This window comes from Plasmodium berghei (assembly GCF_900002375.2).
Source record: "Plasmodium berghei ANKA genome assembly, chromosome: 13".
Lineage (NCBI taxonomy): Eukaryota > Apicomplexa > Aconoidasida > Haemosporida > Plasmodiidae > Plasmodium > Plasmodium berghei.
In genome coordinates, this window is record NC_036171.2 from 16526 (window position 1) to 44338 (window position 27813).

The window sequence follows — 27813 nt, forward strand, 5'->3', positions numbered from 1 at the left end:
TTATTATTCTAAAGAATCGCATTTTCTTCTATAAACATAAAAAATAAACACCAAATACAAAATAATAAATGGTACAGGATCGGTCTCCATAAGTTTATACATATTTAATAATGGATATTTTCCCCAGTAAATGGAATTTATAAACTGTTTAGTTTGTTTTTTTTGAGTAGATGAACTTGTAACCTTTTCATCCTGCTTTTTTTGAGTAGATGGATTTGTAAGCTTTTTATCCTGTTTTTTTTTAGATAAATTTATAATTATTTGTACTTGTTTTTTTCGATCAGTTGGGTTTATAACTCTTTTTGTCTTTTCATTTCCACCAAACATATTTATAACCTTTTTCATGTTTTTTTTTTTCTTCAATTCCTTTCTCCATCCAAATGAAAAATACTAACATAAAATTATGAAAAATATATAATATTTTATAGTGAAAAAATATTTTAAAAATTGTATACTTCACAGTTTTCTTTTTATTTACCTTGAACATAATAGCTAAAGCAATGGGTATTAAAAGCATTATAATTGAAATTCCAATTGGTTTGTATTTTTTGAGTATATTAACATCTATTCCTGTTGTTCCATTTCCTGTTACTTCGGTTACTGGATTTTTTAGTTTAATCACTGATTTTGGCACTGTTTTTATAGAACCTTTTTGATCCGTTTTATCATAATTTTCTTTTTCAGATAATTCATGAGACGATTCTGGTGTTTTAGTTTGTTCCGTAGAACTTGATGGCGATGAAGCTTCAGATGGAGTTTCTTGGGGCGGTGGTGAGTCATTAGATGTGGGTGATTTATCCCCTGTGCCGTGTGGTTCATGTCTTTTATACCTTGAATCATCATGTATTTCTACCTTTTTAGAGTCGGAATTTATATTCTCAATAATTTCATTAAAAAAATTAATAGATTCACCGAAACCATTTTTTATATTATCTAAAGTTCTATTATATACATCAGGTATTTCATTAGAGATATTTATAATTTTCTCCTCATATGTTTCAGCAAAATTGAAAGTGCTATTTAATACGCTCGTAAAAACGGACCGACCAATATCAAAAGTTATTCCTGGTGTGTTTTGAGCGCCATTTTCTCCTGGAACACTATTTGTAGCACCTTGTCCACTTCTTGATTCTTCTTGATTTCTTTGATTATCATCTGGTACGACATCTATTTCTACTTTCCCATCAACCAGTCCATCTCCTAAACCCTTATCATTCTCTGCTTTTTGTTTTTTTTGTTTACATAAATCCTTACAACTTTCTATTCCATTAAATTCAGGAAGTTGACATTCTGGATCTTTATTTTCTTCTTTAAATTTATCATATTCACTTTTTAAAGTAGACAGCACATCACAATATGAATCGCAATTTTTAACCGCAGAGGCTTTCGTAACAAGATTTTTATATGTTTCAGCACATTTATTAGCATATTCTAAATATGCTTCTGGGTTTGATCTATCTTGGTTATATTTAGTAATTAGAGTACATAATTCATTAAGTAATTTATATAGATTACACATATGGTAATCACCAAAATTCATTGATTTTTTTTTTTTATTTACTTTATCACGAAATTGATTATACCAAAAGGAATTATTTATTTCAAGAATATTATAAATACCATCTATACTAACATACGAACCAGGATTAATTATATTACTTTTAGAACTTAACCATAAAATAGCATATTCAAAATAATGGTCTTTTTCATTTTCAGAACACTCCTCATTAAGAGCCTCGAGCATCGTTAACAACCATATAAACCCAGCACTAATTTTATCACCATTTGTCACACATTGTCCCTTTTGACCATCTTTCTTGGTAGGACAATAAGCAGTGTATAATACATCATTCAAACATTCATTTTCTGTAGGTAATTTGTCTCTGGATAAACTATCATCAATCCTTTTAATTATGCTACACTACGAAAATATTATAAAAATTAATAAAAAATATATTAATGAAATATTATGAAATTTAAGTTAATTTATAAACAATGCAAAACAATAAAATAAAATTCATTTTATTAAAAAATGTGTATACCACATTGAAGTCATTATGCTGAATTTGATTTTCAATCGGTAAACAATTTGTCATAATATTATTTTTATGTAATATATGTATTGAAACAAAGTAGGTTATTAATTAATTGAGATTTCTATATAATTAATATATGTAGTTAAAGACATTATTATTAGTTTGAATGCTTGAATTAGCATGGAATAATAATAGTATTAAACAGGTATTCGATTTTTGTTTATAACAATTGCTAATTGTCTTAAGTGGCTATTTGTTTAACATTTTTATCATATCTATATATAATATATTTTATGCATAATACAATTTTTTAAAATAATATTTTAAATAACCCGATTACACAAATTCATGGAATGCCATAACAAAAATAGATGAAATTTGTTTTATATAATAATGCATTTATATTATAGGTTTACACATGAAAATAAAATTATATTCACTACTTTTTTAATAAATGAGTTCCAAAACTTATGTTACTATAAATACATAAAGAATAAGAAATGTGTTATTACTATGGTTGTTAAAAATGAATTTGAATGTCATTATTTGAATGTCATATATTGATATACGCTATTATTCAATAAGGAATATTACACCTTTTTATATTATTTCCAATAAATGAAAGAAAAATTGTTTAAATTATAACATTTAATAAATGAATTAATATTATTTTTTCGAATTAAGTTATATATTGTGTGCATTTACATTTAATCAATATACAAATTAATGATCCATTTTAAAATGTGTAATAACTTTGTTTATATATTAATACTTCTTTATATATAAATGAAATTAATGAATAGTTTTGAGTGAATATCTCATTTTATTTTTAAAATTAAAAAACATAATGTGCAAATTAGGTTAATTGATCTATTACAGTTAAAATAGCTCATGAGCATAAATTAGTTTTGGGGTAGTAGCTAGTGTATTTCTTTTCATTCTTATTATTTAGTATATAAATGATTAAATGATATATTTTAACCATTAAATCATATAAATATGTTAACTTTAATTTTAAAATTTTATTCATACTTTGGTTAGAATAATGAATTAATCTGAGAACCAATATAACACAGGTTATCATTTTAAGCACACATCTATACTTATAACCTAAACATATATTATGTATTGTATATTTTATAATAAAACGTATTTATTTTTAGATATAAAAACAATATTTTTAAGGGGGTTTGTATAATTATTAATAAAATTTATATTCTCTTGTTTGATAGTGTTAATACTAATATCACATTAAAAGTGTAATTAGATAGATGCCATAATATTCATTTTTCATTTTATCCATTGTCAGTATTATTACAAGTTTAATAATATATATAACTATCGTATATCCATATAATCCAATTAAATAAGCCTAAATATTTATTACTATTTAGTAGCATATTAATATAATATTATTCCTACTCATAAGCATTGTATGTTACAAAAAACTTATTATTGCACTCAATAGAAATACTTTAAATATATGTAAAAACTTTCCTTATTTCATCGTTTTAGAATAAAATATTTTAAAACATATATATTCTCCTTAGTAAAACGAAATATTTATAATACCTATTTATTAATTTATATATGCATAATAACAAAAAATATTATTAGAACATGTAAGTTCAATAAATATACTTTTATATAATATCTATATTATGTTGACATAATCTAAAAATATTCCAGGCCTAGTTATTGATAAATCATTTTGTTCATTTATATCTATATCTTTTGTAATAATAACATAATTATATATATAACTTTTGGGAGTTACTAGGAAATTTGCTAACGAAATATATTATAAAACGTATCTATATATATATGTTCATTTTAACTATTATAAAATGTATTATGTCTTATATAAATTATATATTTCGTAATTTATATATATATATATATATATCAATTATGAAAGAATTATTTATTATATGAAGAATATAAAATTAAACCCAAATCGAAACAAAACATTAACTAATAAAATATAAGTTAATATTAAATGTTTAACTTCGAAAAAAAAAGTTAATTAAATTTATAATTATAAATAATTGTTCTTTTTTATAAAAAAAAATAAAAAAATAAAATAAATAAATAAATGGTACAGGATCGACCTACATAACTTTCGATATCTTTAATAATCCCATTTTCTCATCAACTCAATTTACGACTTTACAATTTCTTCAATTTATAACCCTTTTCACGTTTTTCTATCTCTTTTCATTCTCCACCAGTTTCTCATATTATATATTGTAATTATTTAAATCAGCTTTCTCTTATAGAACCAAATTTATACTGGGGAGTCATCTTTCTACATCGATCCCAATATTCGACCAATTGCCCCATAAACCATTAACCACAAATTAACAATAAAATACAAAAAGTACATAGTTCAACACATTTAACATTAAATTATATTAACACGAAATGCAATTCTTATAATTTATAAAAATATATTTCTTTATTCGTTTATTTTCATCCTCATTTTTTCTTACATATTTACACTTAATATAAATATTAAAAACTACAACTTATCCTTTACATATTTTAATAATTTATTTCCTATATATATTTAAAACAATTCTTTAAACTAATAAATGTTATCAAATTATAAAAAATTAAATGCAATATAATACTTATCCCTAACTCGGGTCCATAACATAAAAACTATATAGAAATTATGGTAAAAAATTACTTCAAAATAGACAATTTCTTAACATATATAAATCATTATTACTATTCCTGAAATAGTCATTACTCTTCGAATCACATATTAATGATCCATTTTCTTCTTTATTTTTTTTAATTTTTTTCGAAATCCAAATAACGAATACTAATATAAAATGTTAAGAAACGTACGATTTGTTTGTTAATGTTTGCATATATATAATGAAAAAAAATTTTTAATTCCTTATTATTCACATTATAAGAAATTCCAAAAATAAATTTATTGCACCAAATATCGATAAAACTGGAATTAATTTGCTTACTATCGACGAAATTGGTGATGTAACTTTAGAACTCGATTCAGAACTTTGTGCAGAATTTTGTACACTTTGTTCAGAATTTTGTGATGTGCTTGTCTCTAGAATGGATGAAATATTGCTACAATTAATTTTTAAATTTTGATAATCAGTAAATAAAGTAGAAAATACTTTACTATATGAACTATTTTTAGTAATACTATAATCTTACTTATGTTCATTACATTTATCAACAAATTTTTGATCTTTTTCTGAAAAAATTGTGCAATCATTCTTGTTTTTATCATATGCAGAATACGTTTCACATAATAATTTTAATACATCATATAATTTAGATATAATATTACTATCTATATCCATATTCAACAAATCCTTTTTTTTATCTATGATTTCCTTATAACTACTATACTCCGTAACACCTTTTATAGAATTTGTATTCTTTTCATTACTATTTATATATGTTTTATTAAAATATTCTAGATTCGTCGTCGATCATAATTGTTCCTTTAGGTTTAACATATAACTTAACCATATAATAATTTATTCAACAATATCGATGTTATTTTTTGCAACAGACTCAAACAAAGAAGAATTCTTAAAGAACGCATCAAACAAATATAAACATCCAGCACTAATTTTTTCGAAATCACTCCCACAATTTTCGTTATCACAATGCTTTTTCAAATGATCTTCATTAATAATTTGATAGTTTTTATTACTCGAATCATATTTTAAATCCATCGTTAGATAAAGGAAGTTACTACACTAAATAAACATTTTAAAAAAATTATTATAAATATGCATTGTTGAAAATTTTATTAAAATAAAGTTTAATGATATATATAATACAATATCAAAAAATGTAAAGGAAATTATTATTATTAAAAAATTCATATATCACATAGTCATCCATTGTAATCGAATTTTATTTGCGATTTGTAAATTGAGTAAGATCATACTGTTTTTATATACAGTGCACCAAATATGTGACGCAAACACTTCGGCCTTATATATAACAACTGTTTGTAGTTAAATATATTATAAATTTTTAATAATTAAATTATTATACTTAATAAAACAATATTATTACTAAAAAAAAGTTAGATTCCTCTTTATGATAATTAGCTAAATTACCTTAAATAAAGGGTTTTTTAATAAAATTGTGATTAAATATAGGTTTGATGTATTTTATACAAAAAATACTATTATTAATAAAATATGGTATAACTTTATTATAAAAATTAATATACTTTTATAAAGAATTTAATGTATATTTCCTTATATTTATGCTTGAACATAGAAAAGGAATATATTTATATATTATTTTTTAATGATTGCCTTTCTAAAACTTAAATACTGTATAAATTTAAAAAATAAAAAGTTATATTATTACTATAATCCTTAAAAGTATATAAATAGTTATTTTTTAAGATATATTAAATATTTATATAGTTGTTTCTAATACTATATACCAATATTTTATTAAAACTATAGCATTTACAAAATAAGCTCCATTGTTACCTTTTTTAATTACATATACATAATTTTAATATTATTTTTATTTAATATATATCCATTTCAATAACTTTATTTTTATTCATACGTACTTCAATTTAAAAATATACCTTATTTGGTAATTTTATAATATATTTTGCACATCTTTTCCACGGTTTAAAACGACAATTAGCACTGAACCGCATTTATTAAGCTATAAGTTTAAATAAGCCTTTGAATGGAACTAGTTTTTAAAATAATATATAGTAAATATTAACACATGAATAACTATTGATGTAAATTTTAAAGTATAATAGAAAACACTCTTTAATTAGGTTGTTATATTACCATTTAGTAGGAGAGAGATAATATGTATTTTCATTTTTAATATATAAATTTATATGAATATTCGTTAACTATTTTGCATTGTTCGTTTTTATCTTATATATTTTATTTTTATAGTTATCAATGTATATACATTCAAATAATTTATTAAAAATTCTATATTTTATTAATTTTATGATAAAACAATGCTATTTTAAATTTAAAAATGATGATTCATTAAACAATGATAATATAATGCATGCTAATATGGAATAATAAAAAGAAATTTAACATTAATTGAGTCTTTAACCTTTTATCTATCCGATTTTTTATAATATAAAACCACATATCCCAAATTGGATCTTTAACAAAATATATAACAGTGATACCTTTATAATGTATTATTGTGTCTTTCGATAAAATTAATATTTAATTATATGAAGTTTCCACAATAAAACAATATTTCAATATTAGTAAAGTATTTTATTAGGTTATATGTATAGGCATATAATAATTTTATTCTATTTATCATATTATTTATAATTATTAAAATATTATATGAAATTTTATTAATATTTTAACTATTTTAAAATATAATTTATTTATCCCTCAAAACTATAAAGTTTAAAAATTAATAGTGATTAATCTATTATTATACCTTATGATAAATAAATTATGGCGCATAAATTAACTTTTATTAGTACTAATTAATTATAATATAAATGTAAAATACAAAAAAATAATAATAACTACAATTAAAACTTAAAAAAATGATAGATGCATAACATATCTTTTATATATAATGTTGTATTCTCGAATCTCGATCGATATTTATGAATCTATATTTTATGATTATTTATTATATATTGGTAATATGTTTATTTAATCTTAAAAACACATATTAATATGAATATATATTGTAGTGTAGACAATTGTTTCAAATGAATCTAATTATAATTTATGCCTTCATATATAATAATATTATATTATTCGGTTATCAAAATACGATTTAAATTAAAATAAATATGATACTAAGTTTTACTAAATAAAATGCTTCATCAAATAAAGAAACATGTTGTGTTATACATAATTTGATATAACCATAGATTAAAAAATTTTATATAATAGGAATTATGATATAGCATAATACGGCTTCATATATAGTCAATATCTATATTAATATATACAACATAGACATTTTTTTTAATAATATTAAATAAGCATGAACACTCAATTATATATATTATAACTTATGAAAAAATGTTATGTGACACTTTTCATATTAATGGAAGAACCCCTTTGGGGTGCATGTTTGAACCTCATCTCGATATTAAGCATACGGATATAATATATATATGTTTAATTAGTGTTCAAATTATGCAAAATTAAATGCAATGTAATACTTAACCCTAACCCGAATATGGGATCCGCAAACATAACCCTGACCCACAACATAAAAACTATATAAAAATTATGGTAAAAAATTACTTCGAAATAGACAATTTCTTAACATATATCAATCATTATTAATATTCTTGAACGTGTCACTATTTTCGAATCTTATATTAATTATTCATTTTCTTCTTTATTTTTTAGCTTTTCTCTTAAATGTTGTTTTCGAGATCGTTTTCGAGACTTAAATAATGAATACTAATATAAAAATTAAAAAAAATGTATAATTTACTTATATTCATAAATTACTTGTTGAATATATTTTAATTGGCTTATTATTTACCTTATATCCAATTCCTAAAAAAAATGCTATTGCACCAAATATCGATAAAACTGGAATTAATTTGTTTCCTATCGACGAACTTAATAATGCAACTTCAGATGTTTGTGCGGAATTTTGCAACAGTTTGTTCAGAACCTTTTACAGAAATTTGTGTTGTTTCTATCGATGGAAAGGATGAACTATCGCTACATTTATTTTTTAAATTATTATAATCAGTTGATAATGTAGACAATATTTTTCTATATGGACTACCTTCAGTATTATTAGAATTTTCAATTCAAATTTTTATATTTTTCAACCAAATTGGTTAGCTTTATCCGAACATTTTGTGCAATCATTCTTGTCTACATCAAATACAGAATACATTTCACATAATAATATAAATGCATCATAAAATTTAGATATATCTTTAATATCCATATTCATCCATATTTGTTTTATCTATAGATCCTTGTAAACTAGTATACCCTCTACACCATCTATAGTATTAGTATACTTATCATTATTTATATTTGTAGTATAAAAATAACTTAGACTGTTGTTATCAATATTTTCCTTTAGGTTTAACATATAACTTAACCATATTATAATGTAATCAACAATATTGATGTTACTTTTTGCAACAGAATTAAAGACAGAAGAATCCTTAAAGAATTCATTAAACAAATATAAACATCCAGCACTAATTTTTTCGAGCTCATTAACACAATTTTGATTACTACAATACTCTTTGAAATGTGTATCATCTTCAATTTTATAGTTTCCATTATTGTCCAATTGATCGGGAAAGTTCGTCCTTACTAAAAGGAAGTTCTTACACTAAAAAAAATATTTAAAAAAACAATTATTAGAAATGTGCATTATTGAAAATTTTGTTAAAATAAAGTTTAATGATATTTATATATAATACAATATCAAAAAATGTAAAGGAAATTATTAGTATTAAAAAATGCATATACTATTTCGGCATCCATTGTGATGAAATTTCATTTTAAATTTGTAAATTGAGTAAAATCATGTTGTTTGATATATCTTATCCCCAATATGTGACGCAAATGCTTTAACCCTATATATAACAACTGTTTGTAGTTAAATGTATTATAACTGTTTAATAATTAAATTATTATACATAATAAAACAATATTATTAGTAAAGAAACGTTCTATTTCCGCTTATCATAATTAGCTAAATTACCTTAAATAGAGAGTTACTTAATACATTTTAATTAAATATATATATAATGAATTATATACAAAAAATGCTACTCACACTAACATCTGGTATAACTTTATTATAAAAATTAATATACTTTTATAAAGAATTTAATGTAGATTTCCTTATATTTATGCTTGAACATAGAAGAGGAATATATTTATATCTTATTTTTTAATGATTACCTTTCTAAAACTTAAATACTATATATAACTAAAAAATAAAAAGTTATATTATTACTATAATCCTTAAAAGTATATAAATAATCGTTTTTAAAATATATTAAATATTTATACAGTTGTTTCTAATACTATATACCAATATTTTATTAAAACTATAGCATTTACAAAATAATCTCCATTGTTACCTTTTTTAATTCCATATACATAATTTTAATATTATTTTTATTTAATATGGACAAATTCATAATCCATTTTAATAAACTCAATAGCTCTAATTTTATTAATACGCGCATCAATTTTAAAATATACATTATTGGGTGATTTTATAATATATTTTGCACATCTTTTCCACGGTTTAAAACCACAATTAGCAATGAACCGCATTTATTAAGCTATTTATAAGTTTAAATAACCCTTTGAATGTAGATTGCTTTTAAAATAATATATAGCAAATATTAAATATTAGCACATAAATAACTATTGATTTAAATTTTAAAGTATAATAGAAAACTATGTTTGATTAAATTGTTATAGTGTACTTTAAGAGGAGAGAGATAAGATATATTTTCTCTTTAATATATAAATTAAGATAAATATCCGCTAAATGTTCTGAATTGTATAGTTTTATATATTTTATTGTTATGTTGTCAATGTATATACATTCAAATAATTTATTAAAAAATTTATGTTTTATTAATTCTATAGTAAAAAATCCTAATTTATATTACAAAATGATGATTCATTAAACAATGATAATATAATGCATGCTAATGTGGAATAATAAAATGCAATTTAACATGAATTGAGTCTTTAACCTTTTCTGTATTTATCCAATTTTTTATAATATAAAACTACAAATCCCAAATTGTATCTTTAACAAATATATAAAAATTATATCATTATAATGTATTTTATGTGCCTTTTCGATAAAATTAATATTTAATATTAGTTATTAGTAGAGTATTTTATTAGATTATATTATAGTTATATAATAATAACTCATTTTATCTATCATATTATTTATAATTATTAAAACAAACTATAACATGAAATTTATTAATATACTTATATTTTATTTTTTAACTATTTTAAAAATAATATATTTATACCTCAAATCTTTAAAATTTAAAATTAATAGTGATTAATCTATTATTATACCTTATGATAAATTAATATATATATAAGTAGTTCTATCAATATAAATTAGACATTACCATAAATGTAAATTATTGAAATGAAAAAAATGAGTATTATATATATTTATAATTTATAAATTTATTATAATATATCTATAGTGCATTTTTTATGTATTACTAAAATGTTAGATGCATAAAATGCCTTTTATAGATAACGTTGTATTGTCGAATATCGACCGATATTTTGTGAATCTATATTATTATAGTTCAATTGGATAACACGATTTAAATCAAAATAAATATGATATAAATCATAAGTTTTATTAAATAAAATTTTCATCAAATAAAAAAACATGTTATGATATGCATAATTCAATATATCTCTGGGTTATCAAGGCTTATATAATAGGCAATTATCATATAGAATAATATGAATTCATATATAGTCAATATCTATATTAATATATACAATATAGATATTTTATTTTAACCATATTAAATCGGAATGAACACTCAATTGTATATATTATGTTTTATGGAAAATATGTTATACAACCCCTTTCACATTAATGGTTATATCCACTTTTGGGTTGCATATTTGGGCTTTTGAACTACTTCTCGAAATTAAACATACGGAATGAAATATATATTAAATTAGTGTTCAAATTATAAAAAAATAAATAAAGATGTAATACTTACCCTAACCCGAATATTGGTTTCACAAACACAACCCTGACCCACAACATAAAAACTATATAAAAATTACTTCCCAATAGACAGTTTCTTAAAATATATAAATCATTATTACTATTCCTAAAATATTCACTATCTTCAAATCATATATTAATGGCTCATTCTATTCTTTATATTTTTTATTTTTTCTCTTAAATATTGTTTTTGAGCTCGTCTCCGAAATCCAAATAACGAATACTAATATAAAAAGTTAAGAAGCGTATGATATTTTTGTTAATGCTTGTATATATATAATGAAAATCATTTTTTAATTCCTATTATTTACCTTATAGGAGATTCCTAAAAAAAACGCTATTGCACCAAATATCGATAAAACTGTAAATAATTTGTTTCCTATCGACGAACTTGATGATGGATCTTCCGAAATATGTCCATAAATTCGTTCAGAACTTTGTACAGAACTATGTGCAGGACTTTGTGCAGGACTTTGTGCAGGACTTTGTGTAGAACTTTGCATAGAACTTTGTTCTGAAGCTTGTATTTCTTCTATCGTTGGAAGTTCTGGGTAAACTTTACATTTATCACCTTTAGTATTACAATAATTTTTAAAATTATTATAATCATTTGATAAAGTAGACAATAGTTCATTATAGGAACTATTACTAGTTATACTAGGATCGCTCTTAAGCTCGCCATGTTTTGCAACAAATTTATTAGCATTTTCCGAACATCCTGCGCAATATGATGTTTTTTCATCAAAATTTGTATACATTTCACATAATAATTTAAATGCATCATAAAAATTAGATATAATATTACTATCCATATCCAAAAAATATTTTTTTTGATCTATAAGATCCTTATAGTTTGTATACCCCGTAACACCAGTTATAGTATTTTTGTACTTATCATTATTTATATATGTATTATTAAAATATTCTAGATTGTTGCTTCCATCATTATTTTTCTTTAAGTTTAACATATAACTTAACCATATCATGATGTAATCAACAATATTGATGTTATTATGATACTTAAACGAAGAAGAATCCTTAAAAAATGCATCAAACAAAAATAAACATCCAGCATTAATTTTTTCAAGATCACCATCACATCTATTACTAGTACAATACTCATTTAAATTATTTTCATTCATAATGAATTGATAGTCTCCGTTTTCGTCCAATTTATCGGGAAACCAATTCCTTACAAAAAGGAACTTTCTATACTAAGAAAGCAGTTAAAAACAATTAATAAAAACGCAAATTATTAAAAATTTTATTAAAATAAAGTTTAATGATATTTATATGTAATACAATATCAAAAAATGTAAAGAAAACTATTATTATTAAAAAGCTCATATACCACATAGTCATTCATTATAATGGGATTTTATTTTTGATTTATAAATTGAATAGAATCATGGTGTTTTATATACACTGTCCCAAATGTGACACAAATACTTTAGCTCTATGTATAACAATTGCCTGTAATTAAATATATTATAAGTTTTTCAATAATTAAATTAATATACAATAATAAAATAATATTATTACTAAAGAAACGTTATATTCCTGTTTATCAAAATTAGCTAAATTACCTTAAATAGATAGTTGTTTAATAAAATTTTGATTAAATATAGATTTAATGCATTTTATACAAAAAATACTATTATTAATAAAATATGATATAACTTTATTATAAAAATGAATATACTTTTATAATGAATTTAAAGTATGCTTGAACATAAAATACCTATAGCATCTCCTTTTTTAGTAAAACTTTTTCTAAAACATAAATACTGTATATATCTAAAAAATAAAAAGTTCTATTATTACTAGAATCCTTAAAAGTATATAAATATAATTTTTTTAAAATATATTAAATTTTTATATACTTATTTCTTATAATATATAATACAGTTTTTTCTAAAATTATAACATTTATAAAATAAGTTGCATTGTTCCCTTTTTTAATTGCATATACATAATTTTAATATGATTTTTATTTAATATATATCACTCCAATTATATTTTAACATTTTCAATAACTTTATTTTTATTCCTATATACTTCAATTTAAAAATACACCTTATTGGGTGATTTTATAATATATTTTGCACATCTTTCCCACGGTTTAAAACGGCAATTAGCACTAAAACCGTATTTATTATGTTATTTATAAGCTCAAATAATTCTTTGAATGCATATTGTTTTTAAAATAATACTTAGTAAATATTAAATATTAATAAATAAATAAGTATTGATGTAAATTTTAAAGTATAATAGGAAACTATGCGTAATTAGGTTGGTATATTGCACTTTGAGAGGAGAGATAAGGGAAGTATGCTTTTTTAAGACAATGATGTAGCCATATAAGATTTACCTATTCTACATAGTTTAATTATGCCTTATATTTTTTGCCATTCAAACTTTCAATTAATGTATACATTAAAAATGGCTTAGAATTATTTTCTAAATATATAATTTGCTCTTATATTTTATAATAAACTATATTTAGTTCTATCATGAAAAACTGTAGAATTATTAATATTATTTTGCTTGTTAGTGTTAATTCTAATATTATCGCATTAAAGGCATACTTAGTTGAAGGCTATAATATTTCATTTGATGTTTTGTGCATATAATTTTAATCTTATTACAAGCTTAATAATATATATATGTATTCGAATCAAATTAATTTAATAATTTTTTCGTATTTAATACTTTATCTATTGTTATTACTATGATGATACTGTGGTATATTAATGTATAGTACAACGAAACACTTAGTGCCCTCAATAAAAATCCTTTAAATCAATGGGGAATATTTCCTTGTTTTATAGTTTTTAAATTAAGTATTTTAGAACATATATTATTTTGTAATAACAATATATTTAAATTATATATTTGTGATTTTATATATATATATATATAGTAACATAATAAAAATATTATTAGTTGAATTAAGCTAATTATTACATACCTATTCTATATATTTTGCATTAATATATAATTTTATATGTTTCCAAATTTAACATATTTCTGTGCTTGAACATTGATACAATATTATATATATTAGTACAAAAACGCTAATTTTATATACCAAATTGTTTATAAGTATTATAGTAAACTATAACATTAAATTTTATTAATATACTTATATTTGTTCTTTTAACTATTTTAAAATATAATTTATTTATACCTCAAAACTATAATGTTTAAAAATTAATAATGATTAATCTAATAGTATACCTTTATAGTAAATAAATTAAAGCGTATAAATCAACTTCTATTAGTACTAATTAATTTTAATAAAAATTTAAAGGAAATGCAAAAAGAAAATAGTAACTACAATTACAACTTCAAAAAATGTTAGAAGCATAATAACATTTTATAGACAATGTTATATTGTCGATTCTCGATTGATATTTCATGCATCTATATTTTATGAATATATATTATTACAGTTCAGTTGGATAAAATTATTTAAATTAAAACAAATATAATACAAATAATAAGTTTTACTAAGTAAAATGTTTCATCGAATAAACAAATATATTGTGATATGCATAATTCAATATAACTATGAGTTAACAAGTTTTATGTAATAAATAATTATGATATAGATAATATGAATTCATATATAGTCAATATCTATATTAATATATCCAATATGCTATTTCATTTTAATCATATTAAATCAATATTACGCTTTATGGAAAAAATGTTATGAAACCCCTTTCGTATTAATGGCTATGCTCCTTTGGGGGTACATATTTGGACTTAATTTCGAGATTAAACATATGGGTATAGTATATATATTTAATCACAATTTATAAACAAATTAATAAAAATATAACCTTAACTCAAAGAATAGATTCCGTAGAGCAAAACTATAACCAACAGTACAGAGCCATGACCCAAAATACAAGTTCTCCAAAACGCAACTCTAAACCTAAATCTGAACCATTAATATAGCTTATAATTTTATTAATAGTGTGCTTAAATTTGTTTATTTAAAATAATTATAAATACTAGCTAAAAATTAGTACATTCAAAATCCATTAATATATAACATATGTGCATGAAAATAGACAAATGAGTTTTTAACAAATTGTAATCACAGATAAATTAATTATATAACATGATTATATATCAAATTAAAATATATAATAATATAACAAGCAATTAAATTATATTTAATTATTATATAAAATGTAAAAAGTATAACTTTTATGCCATAAAATATTAATTATATTATTTCTAGTCATTTAAACATGTATAATAAAGCATAATAATAAAAAGCGGTTATTTTGATATTTTTCTTAATTTAGTGGAATATTTAATAAGTCTCCAAAGGAAATAGCATATGAAAAATCCAGGCAATATGGGTAGTATCATTAAACACGCAAACGATATTAGTGGCATCGAAGAAACAGCTGCTAAAAATGCCAACGCCGACAGGATAAATTTGATTCCTTCTTTTATATTTTTTTTAGTCAATTTTGATTTCATATGACAATTACTTGATTCAATTTTATTATTTTTATTATTTTCATTATTTTCCAATTGTTTAAAGTCTTCATGTTCTGATACAGAACTATTTTCATCTTTTTTTATTATTATTTTATCATCTATCGGTTGTATTGCTAATTCACCATTCGTTTTATCAGAAATCTGTTTTTTTAATTCTTCTAATTCTTTTCGAAGCTCATTAATTATTTTTTTTGTCTTACTATCTACATTTTTGAAATCAAGTGATGTATTACTTTCTATATGCTTCTTTATATGTGAATCTATAATATTTCGAAGGTGTTCTATTTCTTTGTTAGCTTCAAAACAATCACCAAGTTGGCTTGCAAGACTCAAAGTTGATTCATAAAATTCATTTAAATCAAATTGGTTATCTGCATATGCTAATATCCTATTATTTCTAAAGTTTATTACATTCCTTTCAAGGTATATCCTTCTATCGTTTACAAAGTATAGTTCCTGAAAATAAATTAAATATTTATTAACATATATGTGATTAATTTTAATTGTTGGTTTAACTTAACATAAGTGTTTTGCCAATACATGAGACAATAATATAAGGTTAATGTGAAACAAATAGATGCGAAAACTATAGTGAAATATTATTAATAATAAAAGAAAATAAAGTGTAACTTACATTTTTGGCATATTCAAAAGAACAAATAACAATTGAAAAAAGAACATATTTTAAAATATTGACTCTCATTTTTACCTTTATTTATTAAATAAATGAACTAATATATGTAGTTTGAGATCATGGTGATAACTTGGTATTTATTCACAAAATAGTAATATTTGCTAGTTTTTTGTTCTAAAATTTATGAATAAATGAATATATCTATAAAAAAACGAATTTATTTCATTTATTAACTTTTTACACTTTTTGTAAAATTAATTAATGTAATTGTTATAATAAATTTCGTTATTTCATTAAAATTTCTTATGGATATATATATTATATTTTTTTTCAAAGAAATATTAACTTTTCTCTAAAAAATACACCGCTTTTAATATTTTAATTATAAAAAAATATATGTATATAATAATTTTCCATAAAATATATTTTTTGGAAAATTGGTATACAAATAGGCTTTTAATATAATTTATAATACGTTGGTAATTTTAGTGGTACGTTTTTAATATTTTATAAACTTATATTTTCCTATTATTGTTCACATATGAACACATTAATAAATATCTATTAAAATAATAAAATATTGGATATATTTTTTTATATGAATAAATACAAACACATAATGAAAACATTAGCAAAGCACCATTGATATTTACATTTAAATCGTTTCTAATTTATTATATTTCATTATAATATTTCTCCAATTTTAAGTATTACTTAATAATATTCTCCATTTTATTTACCGATTTTGTGTAAAAATATATTTTTTTATATATTTATATGTAATAATTTTATTTATAAACATATCTCTGAATATACAGCATCAAATATATGATTTCTATTAAAATAACATAAAATATTCATATTTTTAAATGTAACTCAAACAAATAATCAAATTATAATATTAAATCACAAAAATAATACATATAGAACCAATATATTGAATGAGATACCAATTTATTTTTATCTCAAGTCGAAAAATGAAATACACTTAATACTATTAAGTTTTATTTTCATTATATTCATTTAACAGATGTTAAGACGCTTTTTGTATTTAAACACTACAATATTTTGACTTTTATAAATAATAATTAAGTCAAATAAATATTATAATTCAGTTATAATAGAGAATTTCACCATATAGAAAATTTCTTTATGTTTTATTATAAAATAAGAAGCAAATTCTTGGCATATATATACATAATACTTCTTTATATGAATAGGCAAGTTTACTATTTATTATTATTTAAATTTATATATTTTTAAATTCGACTTCAAATATAAGTTAATTAAATTTATCATATAAATAATCGTTTTTCCTTCTATAAACAAAAAATTAATAACTGTGCATGATATTCTTGCATAAGTTTATATATATTTAATAATCCTACTTCTTCCCCAATTTATAAATACTAACATAAACACTAGCGTAAAAATCACCAAAATATATAACATTTTCAAGTGGAAAATTATTTTTAAAATATTATACTAATTCTTAAAATAATGGATATTTAAATAAATGTGCCTTTAAAGTAGCTTACCTTCTTTAAATATATTTCCTCCAAATAGTACTTTATACTTCAATTCAATTCCTACATCACTTCATTTATCATTCGGTTCAGGTGTCACTGAATGAAGAAATCGCATTAAATGTCCTTTTGGTTGAAATAAAAATAAATTATTTTCTTCCAATTCCCCTGTTTGCCTCTCAGTTTCTCATATTAAACATTTTAATTATTTAAATCAACGTTCTCTTCTAGAACCAAGTCTATTCAAATATTTGATCAATTGTTCCATAAACCATTAACCCCAAATTAGCAATAAAATACAAAAAGTAAATTATTCAACACATTTACCATTAAGTTATATTAACACAAAATCCAATTCTTATAATTTATCAAAATATATTACTTTATTCGTTTATTTTCATCCTCATTTTTTCTCTTACATATTTAGACTTAATATAAATCTTAAAAACTACAACTTATCCTATACATATTTTTAATAACTTATTTCCTATATATATTTAAAACCACTCCTTAAGCTAATAAATATTATCAAATTATAAAAAATTAAATACAATATAACACTTAACCATAACCCGAATATGGGATCCACAAACATAAACCTGACCCACAACATAAAAACTATATAAAATTATGCAAAAATTATGGCAAAATAGACAATTTCTTAACATATGTCAATCATTATTACTATTCCTGAAATATTCATTCTCTTCAAATCATATATTAATGATTCATTCTCTTCTTTACTTTTTTAACTTTCCTCTTAAATGTTGTTTTGGGGGTCGTTTCCGAAATCCAAATAACGAATACTAATATAAAACGTTAATAAACGTATGATGTTTTTGTTAATGTTTGCATATATATAATGAAAATCATTTTTTAATTACTTATTATTTACCTTATAAGAAATTCCTAAAAAAAATGCTATTGCACCAAATATCGATAAAACTGTAAATAATTTGTTTCCTATCGACGAATTTGATGATGTAGCTACAGATGTTTGTGCAGAAGTTTCTTCAAAACTTTTTACAGAAATTTTTGATGTATTTATCTCTGAAAGGGGTGGAAAATTGCTACCTTGAGCATCTTTACATTCATTTTTTAATTTATTATACTCAGTTGATAATGTAGACAATATTTTATTATAGGAACTACCTTTATTATTATTATTATTAAGTTCTTTATATTCTTCAACAAATTTATTAGCTTTTTCCGAGCACGTGCAATTTGAGGTGTTTGTATCAAATCCAGTATACATTTCACATAATAATTTAAACGCAGAATAAAATTTAGATATATCTTTAATATCCATATTCACCATATTTGTTTTATCTATAAGATCCTTATAACTATTATATTCTGTAACATCAGTTATAGTATTAGTATACCTTTCTTGTTTATTTATATATGTAGTATAAAAATGTTGTAGAGCACTGATCTGGTTATCATTATTTTCCTTTAGGTTTAACATATAGCTTAGCCATATCATAATGTATTCAACAATATGTGTGTTACTTTTTGCAACAGACTCAAAATACTCAGAACTCCCAAAGAATTCATTAAACAAATATAAACATCCAGCATTAATTTTTTCGAGATCACTATCACAACTATTACCAGAACAATATTTTTTCAAATGTTGATCATCTACAATTTTATACTGTCCATCAATCAAATTATCGGGAAACCAGTTCCTTACTAAAAGGAAGTTACTGCACTAAAAAACATTTAAAATAATTAATAAAAACATGTATTATTGAAAATTTTATTAAAATCAAGTTTAATGATATATATATATAATACAATATCAAAAAATATAAAGGAAATTATTATTATTAAAAAATGCATATACTATATTTGCATCCATTGTGATGATATTTCATTTTAAATTTGTAAATTGAGTAAAATCATGCTGTTTTATATACGTTACTCCCAATATGTGAAGCAAATACTTTAACCCTATATATAACAATTGTTTGTAGTTAAATATATTATAACTTTTTAATAATTAAATTATTATACTTAATAAAACAATATTATTAGTAAAGAAACATTATATTTATGTTTATCATAATTAGCTAAATTACCTTAAATAGAGGGTCGCTTAATACATTTTAATTAAATATATGTATATAATGAATTATATACAAAACATGCTATTCTTACTAACATCTGGTATAACTTTATTATAAAAATATATATACTTTTATAATGAATTTAAAGTATGTTTGAACATAGAAAAGGAATATATTAAATTTTTATATGCTTGTTTCTTATAATATATAATACTTTTTTTTCTAAAATTATATTATTACTATAATCCTTAAAAGTATATAAATAGTAATTTTTTAAAATATATTAAATATTTATATACTTATTTCTCATAATATATAATATAAACTTTTCTAAAATTATAACATTTACGAATTAAGTTGAATGCTCCATTTTCTATGCAAATTACATAATTCTAATATTACTTTTAATTAATATATATGCATTCCAATTATATTTTAAAATTTTCAATAACTTTATTTTTATTCCTATATAATTCAATTTAGAAATATACCTTTATTGGGTGATTTTATAATGTATTTTGCACATCTTTCCCACGGTTTAAAACGGCAATTAGCACTGAAACCGCATTTATTATGTTATTTGTAAGCTTAAATAAGATTTTAAATGCATTTTTTTTTAAATAATACTTAGTAAATATATAACATGTAAATAACTATTGATGCAAATTTTAAATTATAATAGAAAACTATGTGTATTAGGTTGGTATATTGCAATTTGAGAGGAGATATAAGGGAAGTATGTTTTTTTAAGACAAGGATGTAGCCATATAATATTTACTTATTCTACATAGTTTAATTATACCTTATATTTTCTACCATTAAAACTTTCAATTAATGTATGCATTAAAAATAACTTAGAATTATTACTTTTCTAAATATATAGTTTGCTTTTATATTTTATAATAAACTATATTTAGTTTTATGATGAAAAACAATATTTTTAAGAAAACTATAATTATTAATATTATTTTCATGGTAGTGTTAGTCTATTACCATCGCATTAAAGCTTACTTAAATAAGTATTATAATATTTCATTTGATTTTTTGTGCATATAATTTTATTCTTATTACAAGTTTAATAATGTATATAAATAATTTATACCCATATAATGTACCAAATGAACATAATATATTAATCTAATATTACTATTGTTGTTTTGGTTATATCACTGTATATACAATGAGATAATTAATGCACCAAGGTAATACTTTAATTCAATTAGTATTTTTCCGTGTTTTATTGTTTTAGAGTATAACACTTTAAAATATATTATTTCGTAATAACAATATATTTAAATTATATATTTTTAGTTTTTATATATATAATAACTTAATAAAAATATTATTAGTTCAAATTAAATTAATTATTACATACTTTTTATATATACTTTGCATTAATATATAATTCTATATGCTTCCCAAATTTAACATATTTCAGTTTTAGTCATTGAAACAACATTTTGTTCATTTATATCTATAAATTTTAGAATAATAGCATAATTTTATATATCAAATTGTTTATAAGTATTATAACAAAATATAACATTAAATTTTATTAATATACTTATATTTTTTCTTTTAACTATTTTAAAATATAATTCATTTATCCCTCAAAAGTATAAAGTTTAAAAAATAATAGTGATTAATCAATTATTATATCTTTATAGTAAATAAATTAAGGCATATAAAGCAATTTCTATTAACATTAATTAACTTTAATATAAATGTAAAGAAGATACAAAATAGAATAGACTACAATTAAAACTTAAAAAATATTGTATATATAATGTATTTTTATGTGTTACTAAAAATGTTAGAACCATAATAACATTTTATAGACAATGTTATATTGTCGATTCTCGGTCGACATCTCATGCATCTATATTTTATGATTATCTATTGTATATTGGTAATATATTTAATTAATCTTAAAGATACATATTAATATGAATATATATTGTAGTGTAGATAATTGTTCCAAATTAATCTAATTATAATTTATGCTTTCATATATAATAATATTATACTGCTTGGTTATTAAAATATAATTTAAATTAAAATAAATATGATACAAATAATAGGTATTACTAAACAAAATGTTTCATCACATAAAGAAACATGTTGTGTTATATATAATTCGATATAACCACAGATTAACAAATTTTATATAATAAATAAGTATGATATATCATGAATTAATATATGCAATATAGACATTTTTTTAATCATATTAAATAGACATAAACATTAATTATATATATTATAACTTATGAAAAAATGTTTATGGCCCTTTTCATATTAATGGAAATGCCCCTTTTTTGGTTGCATATTTAGACTTCAGCTTGAGATTAAGCATACGGAAATTGTAAATATATTTGATCAACACATACATATCAATAAATATTATAAAATTATACAAAATTAAATACAATGTAACATTTAATCCTAACCCGAATATGGGTTCTACAAACATAACCTCAACCCTGACTCATAACATAAAAATTATATAAAAATTATGCAAAAATTATGATCAAAATTTTGTTATTTCCAAATATAAAAATATCTTAAAGTATATTGATCGCTATCCTCATGGTCATATATTAATTATCCAGTTTCTTCTTTATTTTTTTAGCTTTTCTCTTAAATGTTGTTTTTGAGATCGTTTCCGAAATTCAAATAACGAATACTAATATAAAATGTTAAGAAGCATATGATATTTTTGTTAATGTTTACATATATATAATGAAAATTATTTTTAAATTCCTTATTATTTACCTTATAAGAAATTCCAAAAAAAAATGCTATTGCACCAAATATCGATAAAACTATAAATAATTTTCTTTCTATCGACGAACTTGATGATGTAAATTTAGAACTTTGTGCAGAAGCTTGTGCTTTTTCTATCGTTGGAAGAGGTGGAAAATTGCAGCATTGAGCTTCATTATATTTCTTTTTAAAATTATCATAATCATTTGATAAAGTAGATAATACTTGATAGTATGGACTGCCTTCAGTAATTTCAGAAATTTTATTAAGATGATCATATTTTTCAACAAATTCATCACCATATTTCAAACATTCATCGCAATTTAGCTTTTTTTCGTCAAACTCAGTATACATATTACATAAAATTTTAAATGCATCATACAACATAGCCATAGTGTTCATATTCATATTCATGAAATGATCGTTTTCTTCTATGAACTTCTTAAAATTTGTATATCCAGTTCCAGTTTTTAATGAATTACTACAATCTTTACCATCACTAATACAATTAGTATAATGCGTATTATTTTTTATATATTTAGTATAAAAATCATTTAATGTGGTAATTCCTTCATCTGGTGTTTGATTTAACATATTACTTAACCATAAAATAGCGTATTCAGCATATTTTACATTTTCATTTCCAGAACGACCCTCACCATAATCATCCTTGAACATCTCTAACAACCATAAAAGTCCAGCATTAATTTTATCACCATTTGTGTTACATTGTCCCTTTTCCCCATCTTTCTTGGTAGGACAATATGCTGTGTATAATACTTCATTAGAACATTCTCCTCCTTTAAGTAATACGTCACTGGATAAACAATCGTTAATCTTTTTAATAGCAGAGAACTACGAATATATTTTACGAATTAAACAAAAAAATGTATTAATATAAATATTACTAAAGTGAAAAATAGTGTAATATATAGGCAATGCAACACCCGAATGATATAAGAAATATGATATATACCAACTTTTTAGACATTATAATGAAATTATGTTATCATTTGGATATTATGTGAGATGATATTATTTATATATATTGCATAAAATATATGTCGTATTTATTTAATCTCTTTACATAGAGATTATCTTTCGTTAAACATATTATTCTTAATTTCATATAAAATAATAATATAGTAGTACTACTAAAACCATATTATACTTATTTTATGACAATTAACTAATTCACCTTAAATAGAGGGTTGTTCAATACACTTTTGATTAAATATAGATATGATGCATTTTATACAAAAAATGCTATTCTTACTAACATCTGGTATGACTTTATTATAAAAATGGATATACTTTTATAATGAATTTAAAGTATGTTTGAACATAGAAAAGGAATATATTAAATTTTTATATGCTTGTTTCTTATAATATATAATACAGTTTTTTCTAAAATTATAGCATTTATAAAATGTTGCAGTGCTCCCTTTTTAATTGCATATACATAATTTTAATATTATTTTTATTTAATATAAATAAGTTCATAATCCATTTTAATGAATCATATAACTATTTTTATTCCTATATACTTCAATTTAGAAATATATCTTATTGGGTGATTTTATAATATATTTTGCACATCTTTCCCACGCTTTAAAACGGCAATTAGCACTGAAACCGCATTTATTATGTTATTTGTAAGCTTAAATAAGATTTTAAATGCATTTTTTTTTAAATAATACTTAGTAAATATATAACATGTAAATAACTATTGATGCAAATTTTAAATTATAATAGAAAACTATGTGTATTAGGTTGGTATATTGCACTTTGAGAGGAGAGATAAGGGAAGTATGTTTTTTTAAGGTAAGGCTGTAGTTATATAAGATTTGCCTATTCTACATAGTTTAATTATGCCTTATATTTTCTACCATTAAAACGTTCAATTAGCGTATACATTAAAAATAACTTAGAATTATTACTTTTCTAAATATATAGTTTGCTTTTATATTTTATAATAAATATATTTAGTTTTATGATGAAAAAAAAAATTTTAAGAAGACTATAGAATTATTAATATTATTTTCTTGGAGTTTAACTCTAATATTTTCGTATTAAAGCTTACTTAAATAAGTATTATAATATTTCATTTGATTTTTTGTGCATATAATTTTATTCTTATTACAAGTTTAATAATGTATATAAATAATTTATACCCATATAATGTACCAAATGAACATAATATATTAATCTAATATTACTATTGTTGTTTTGGTTATATCACTGTATATACAATGAGATAATTAATGCACCAAGGTAATACTTTAATTCAATTAGTATTTTTCCGTGTTTTATTGTTTTAGAGTATAACACTTTAAAATATATTATTTCGTAATAACAATATATTTAAATTATATATTTTTAGTTTTTATATATATAATAACCTAATAAAAATATTATTAGTTCAAATTAAATTAATTATTACATAATTTTTATATATACTTTGCATTAATATATAATTGTATATATTTCACAAAATTAACATATTTCAGTTTTAGTCATTGATACAATATTATATATATTAGAACAATAACGTTAATTTTATATACCAAGTTGTTTATAAGTATTATAGCAATCTATAACATTAAATTTTTATTAATATATTTATATTTTATTTTTTAACTATTTTAAATATATATTTCCAATTTGCATATATCTCAAAATTATAATTTTTAAAAATTAATAATGATTAATCTAATATTATACCTTTATAATAAATAAATTAAATTATAAAAAACTATTTCTATAATTTTAATTTAAAACTTTAGTATAAATTATATTATATATAATAGAAAGTTAAAAGGATTTTATACTTATATCTATAATGTAATTTTTTATTAATATGACATTTTTATTGTATTATTAAAAATGCTAGATGTATAAACTGTCTTATATAGATAACGTTGTATTGTCGATTTATATAGATATTCTATGCATCTATATTTTATGGTTATCTATTATATATTGTTGATACGTTTAATTAATCTTAAAAACACACATGTTAATATGAATATATATTGTAATGTAGATGAATATTCAAAATGAATCGAATTATAATTATACTCTGATATATAAAATTATTATACTGTTCGGTTATTAAAATATAATTTAAATTAAAATAAATTTGATACTAATAATAAGTTTTACTAAATAATATTTACATAAAATGAAACATATGATATGCATAATTCAATATAGCTCTCGGTTAACAAGTCTTATATAATAAATAATTATGATACATCATAATATATTAATATATGCAATATAGACATTTTCTTTTAATCATATTAAATCGATATGAACACTCAATTATATATATTATAATTTATGAAATATGTTATGTAACCCCTTTCATATTAGCGTATGGCTCTTTTAGGTTGTATATTTGGACTTTTGAACTTCATCTTATGATTAAACATACGGATATAGTACATATATTTAATTACTGTTCAAATCATAAAAAAATTAATGCAAATAAAACTCTAACTCAAAACATCGATTCCATAGAGCAAAACGGTAACTCGTAATACAGATCACTGACCCTAAACCCTATCAAATTGTATGATAAGACATAATCACTAAATTAAATTTCTACTGTTATATGTTTTATTGTTTATTAAGTTAAAAAAGGCAAAAAAAAATATATATAATTTTAATTAGTTAAAAAAGTATATAACTTGAACCATTTGCAACCATTTACTCGTTTTCTTATTACTATTATTATTGATAAAAAGTATATATTCTATATAATAGCTTCGATTTTTCAATAGTTATTTTTAGGGATGCATTACTTCATATTTTCTTTATGCAGTATTTATTTATTCATTCATTCATTCCATCGTTTTATTCTTCGTCCAAATATAGCGTACTTGAGTCTTCTCCATTTATTGTACTTAATTCGTGTTTTTCAGGAGCCTTAGGTACTGCATGTGTGCATCACCTTTTTTATGTGCGTTCATTTGCTTCTATTGGTAATTTTTCTTAATAATTATCAAAATAAAAGTATTATTATTTTCATATTTTTCTTTATATGGTCTAATATACCATCATCTCATTGTTTCATTTTCTCTTCTTAAAAATATGGGCACTTTATCAACGAAAATACCGTCGGTTTCTGAGATAAAGGGCTTATCTAATTCAGCTTGACGCCCTTTATAAATTTCTATTAATAATGGATCGTATTCATCTATAAATTCGAGATCTTGAAAATCAGGCTCATACTCTCCTTATGTTTGACTGGCTCGTCTCCCGTCTTATGGTTTATCTTTGTTTTTTTTCTACAGAATGGAAACTAAAAAGATAATAAAATTAAAAATATATCAAATATTGTTATCTTAATTTATTATTATATTTATATACAAAATTAATTAAAGCAATTAGTATAGGCATATTTATATACAATATGATGTATTTTTGTGTTTTTTTCTTACATTAAGAACCCTGAAGCATTGTGTATATTTCCAATT

The 27813-nt window shown here is 21.1% G+C and overlaps 5 protein-coding genes and 2 pseudogenes across 5 annotated transcripts, besides 2 other annotated features; all 7 read right to left on the reverse strand.

The window, feature by feature from the left end:
- Positions 1 to 3: 3 nt before the first annotated feature.
- Positions 4 to 2096, reverse strand: PBANKA_1300061 (BIR protein; the record flags this gene model as incomplete). The annotated part of the gene is made up of 3 exons (XM_034566569.1): positions 4 to 390; positions 479 to 1921; positions 2043 to 2096. 3 exons carry the CDS (start codon positions 2094 to 2096, stop codon positions 4 to 6), a joined length of 1884 nt encoding a protein of 627 aa, XP_034423153.1.
- Positions 2097 to 4806: 2710 nt separating this feature from the next.
- Positions 4807 to 5930, reverse strand: PBANKA_1300071 (annotated as a pseudogene).
- Positions 4807 to 5930: a sequence feature (PIR protein, pseudogene;~BIR protein, pseudogene).
- Positions 5931 to 8404: 2474 nt separating this feature from the next.
- On the reverse strand, positions 8405 to 9544 carry PBANKA_1300081 (annotated as a pseudogene).
- Positions 8405 to 9544: a sequence feature (BIR protein, pseudogene;~PIR protein, pseudogene).
- A 2399-nt stretch (positions 9545 to 11943) lies between these two features.
- PBANKA_1300091 (BIR protein) lies at positions 11944 to 13173 on the reverse strand (the record flags this gene model as incomplete). The annotated part of the gene is made up of 3 exons (XM_034566570.1): positions 11944 to 12030; positions 12119 to 13021; positions 13159 to 13173. 3 exons carry the CDS (start codon positions 13171 to 13173, stop codon positions 11944 to 11946), a joined length of 1005 nt encoding a protein of 334 aa, XP_034423154.1.
- A 2930-nt stretch (positions 13174 to 16103) lies between these two features.
- On the reverse strand, positions 16104 to 17034 carry PBANKA_1300096 (fam-b protein; the record flags this gene model as incomplete). The annotated part of the gene is made up of 2 exons (XM_034566571.1): positions 16104 to 16787; positions 16966 to 17034. The coding sequence occupies 2 exons, from the start codon at positions 17032 to 17034 to the stop codon at positions 16104 to 16106; spliced, it is 753 nt and encodes a 250-aa protein (XP_034423155.1).
- A 2197-nt stretch (positions 17035 to 19231) lies between these two features.
- On the reverse strand, positions 19232 to 20355 carry PBANKA_1300100 (BIR protein; the record flags this gene model as incomplete). Its single annotated transcript, XM_034566572.1, has 3 exons — positions 19232 to 19297; positions 19387 to 20205; positions 20341 to 20355. The coding sequence occupies 3 exons, from the start codon at positions 20353 to 20355 to the stop codon at positions 19232 to 19234; spliced, it is 900 nt and encodes a 299-aa protein (XP_034423156.1).
- A 2828-nt stretch (positions 20356 to 23183) lies between these two features.
- PBANKA_1300200 (BIR protein) lies at positions 23184 to 24320 on the reverse strand (the record flags this gene model as incomplete). Its single annotated transcript, XM_034566573.1, has 3 exons — positions 23184 to 23249; positions 23339 to 24184; positions 24306 to 24320. The coding sequence occupies 3 exons, from the start codon at positions 24318 to 24320 to the stop codon at positions 23184 to 23186; spliced, it is 927 nt and encodes a 308-aa protein (XP_034423157.1).
- Positions 24321 to 27813: the final 3493 nt, after the last annotated feature.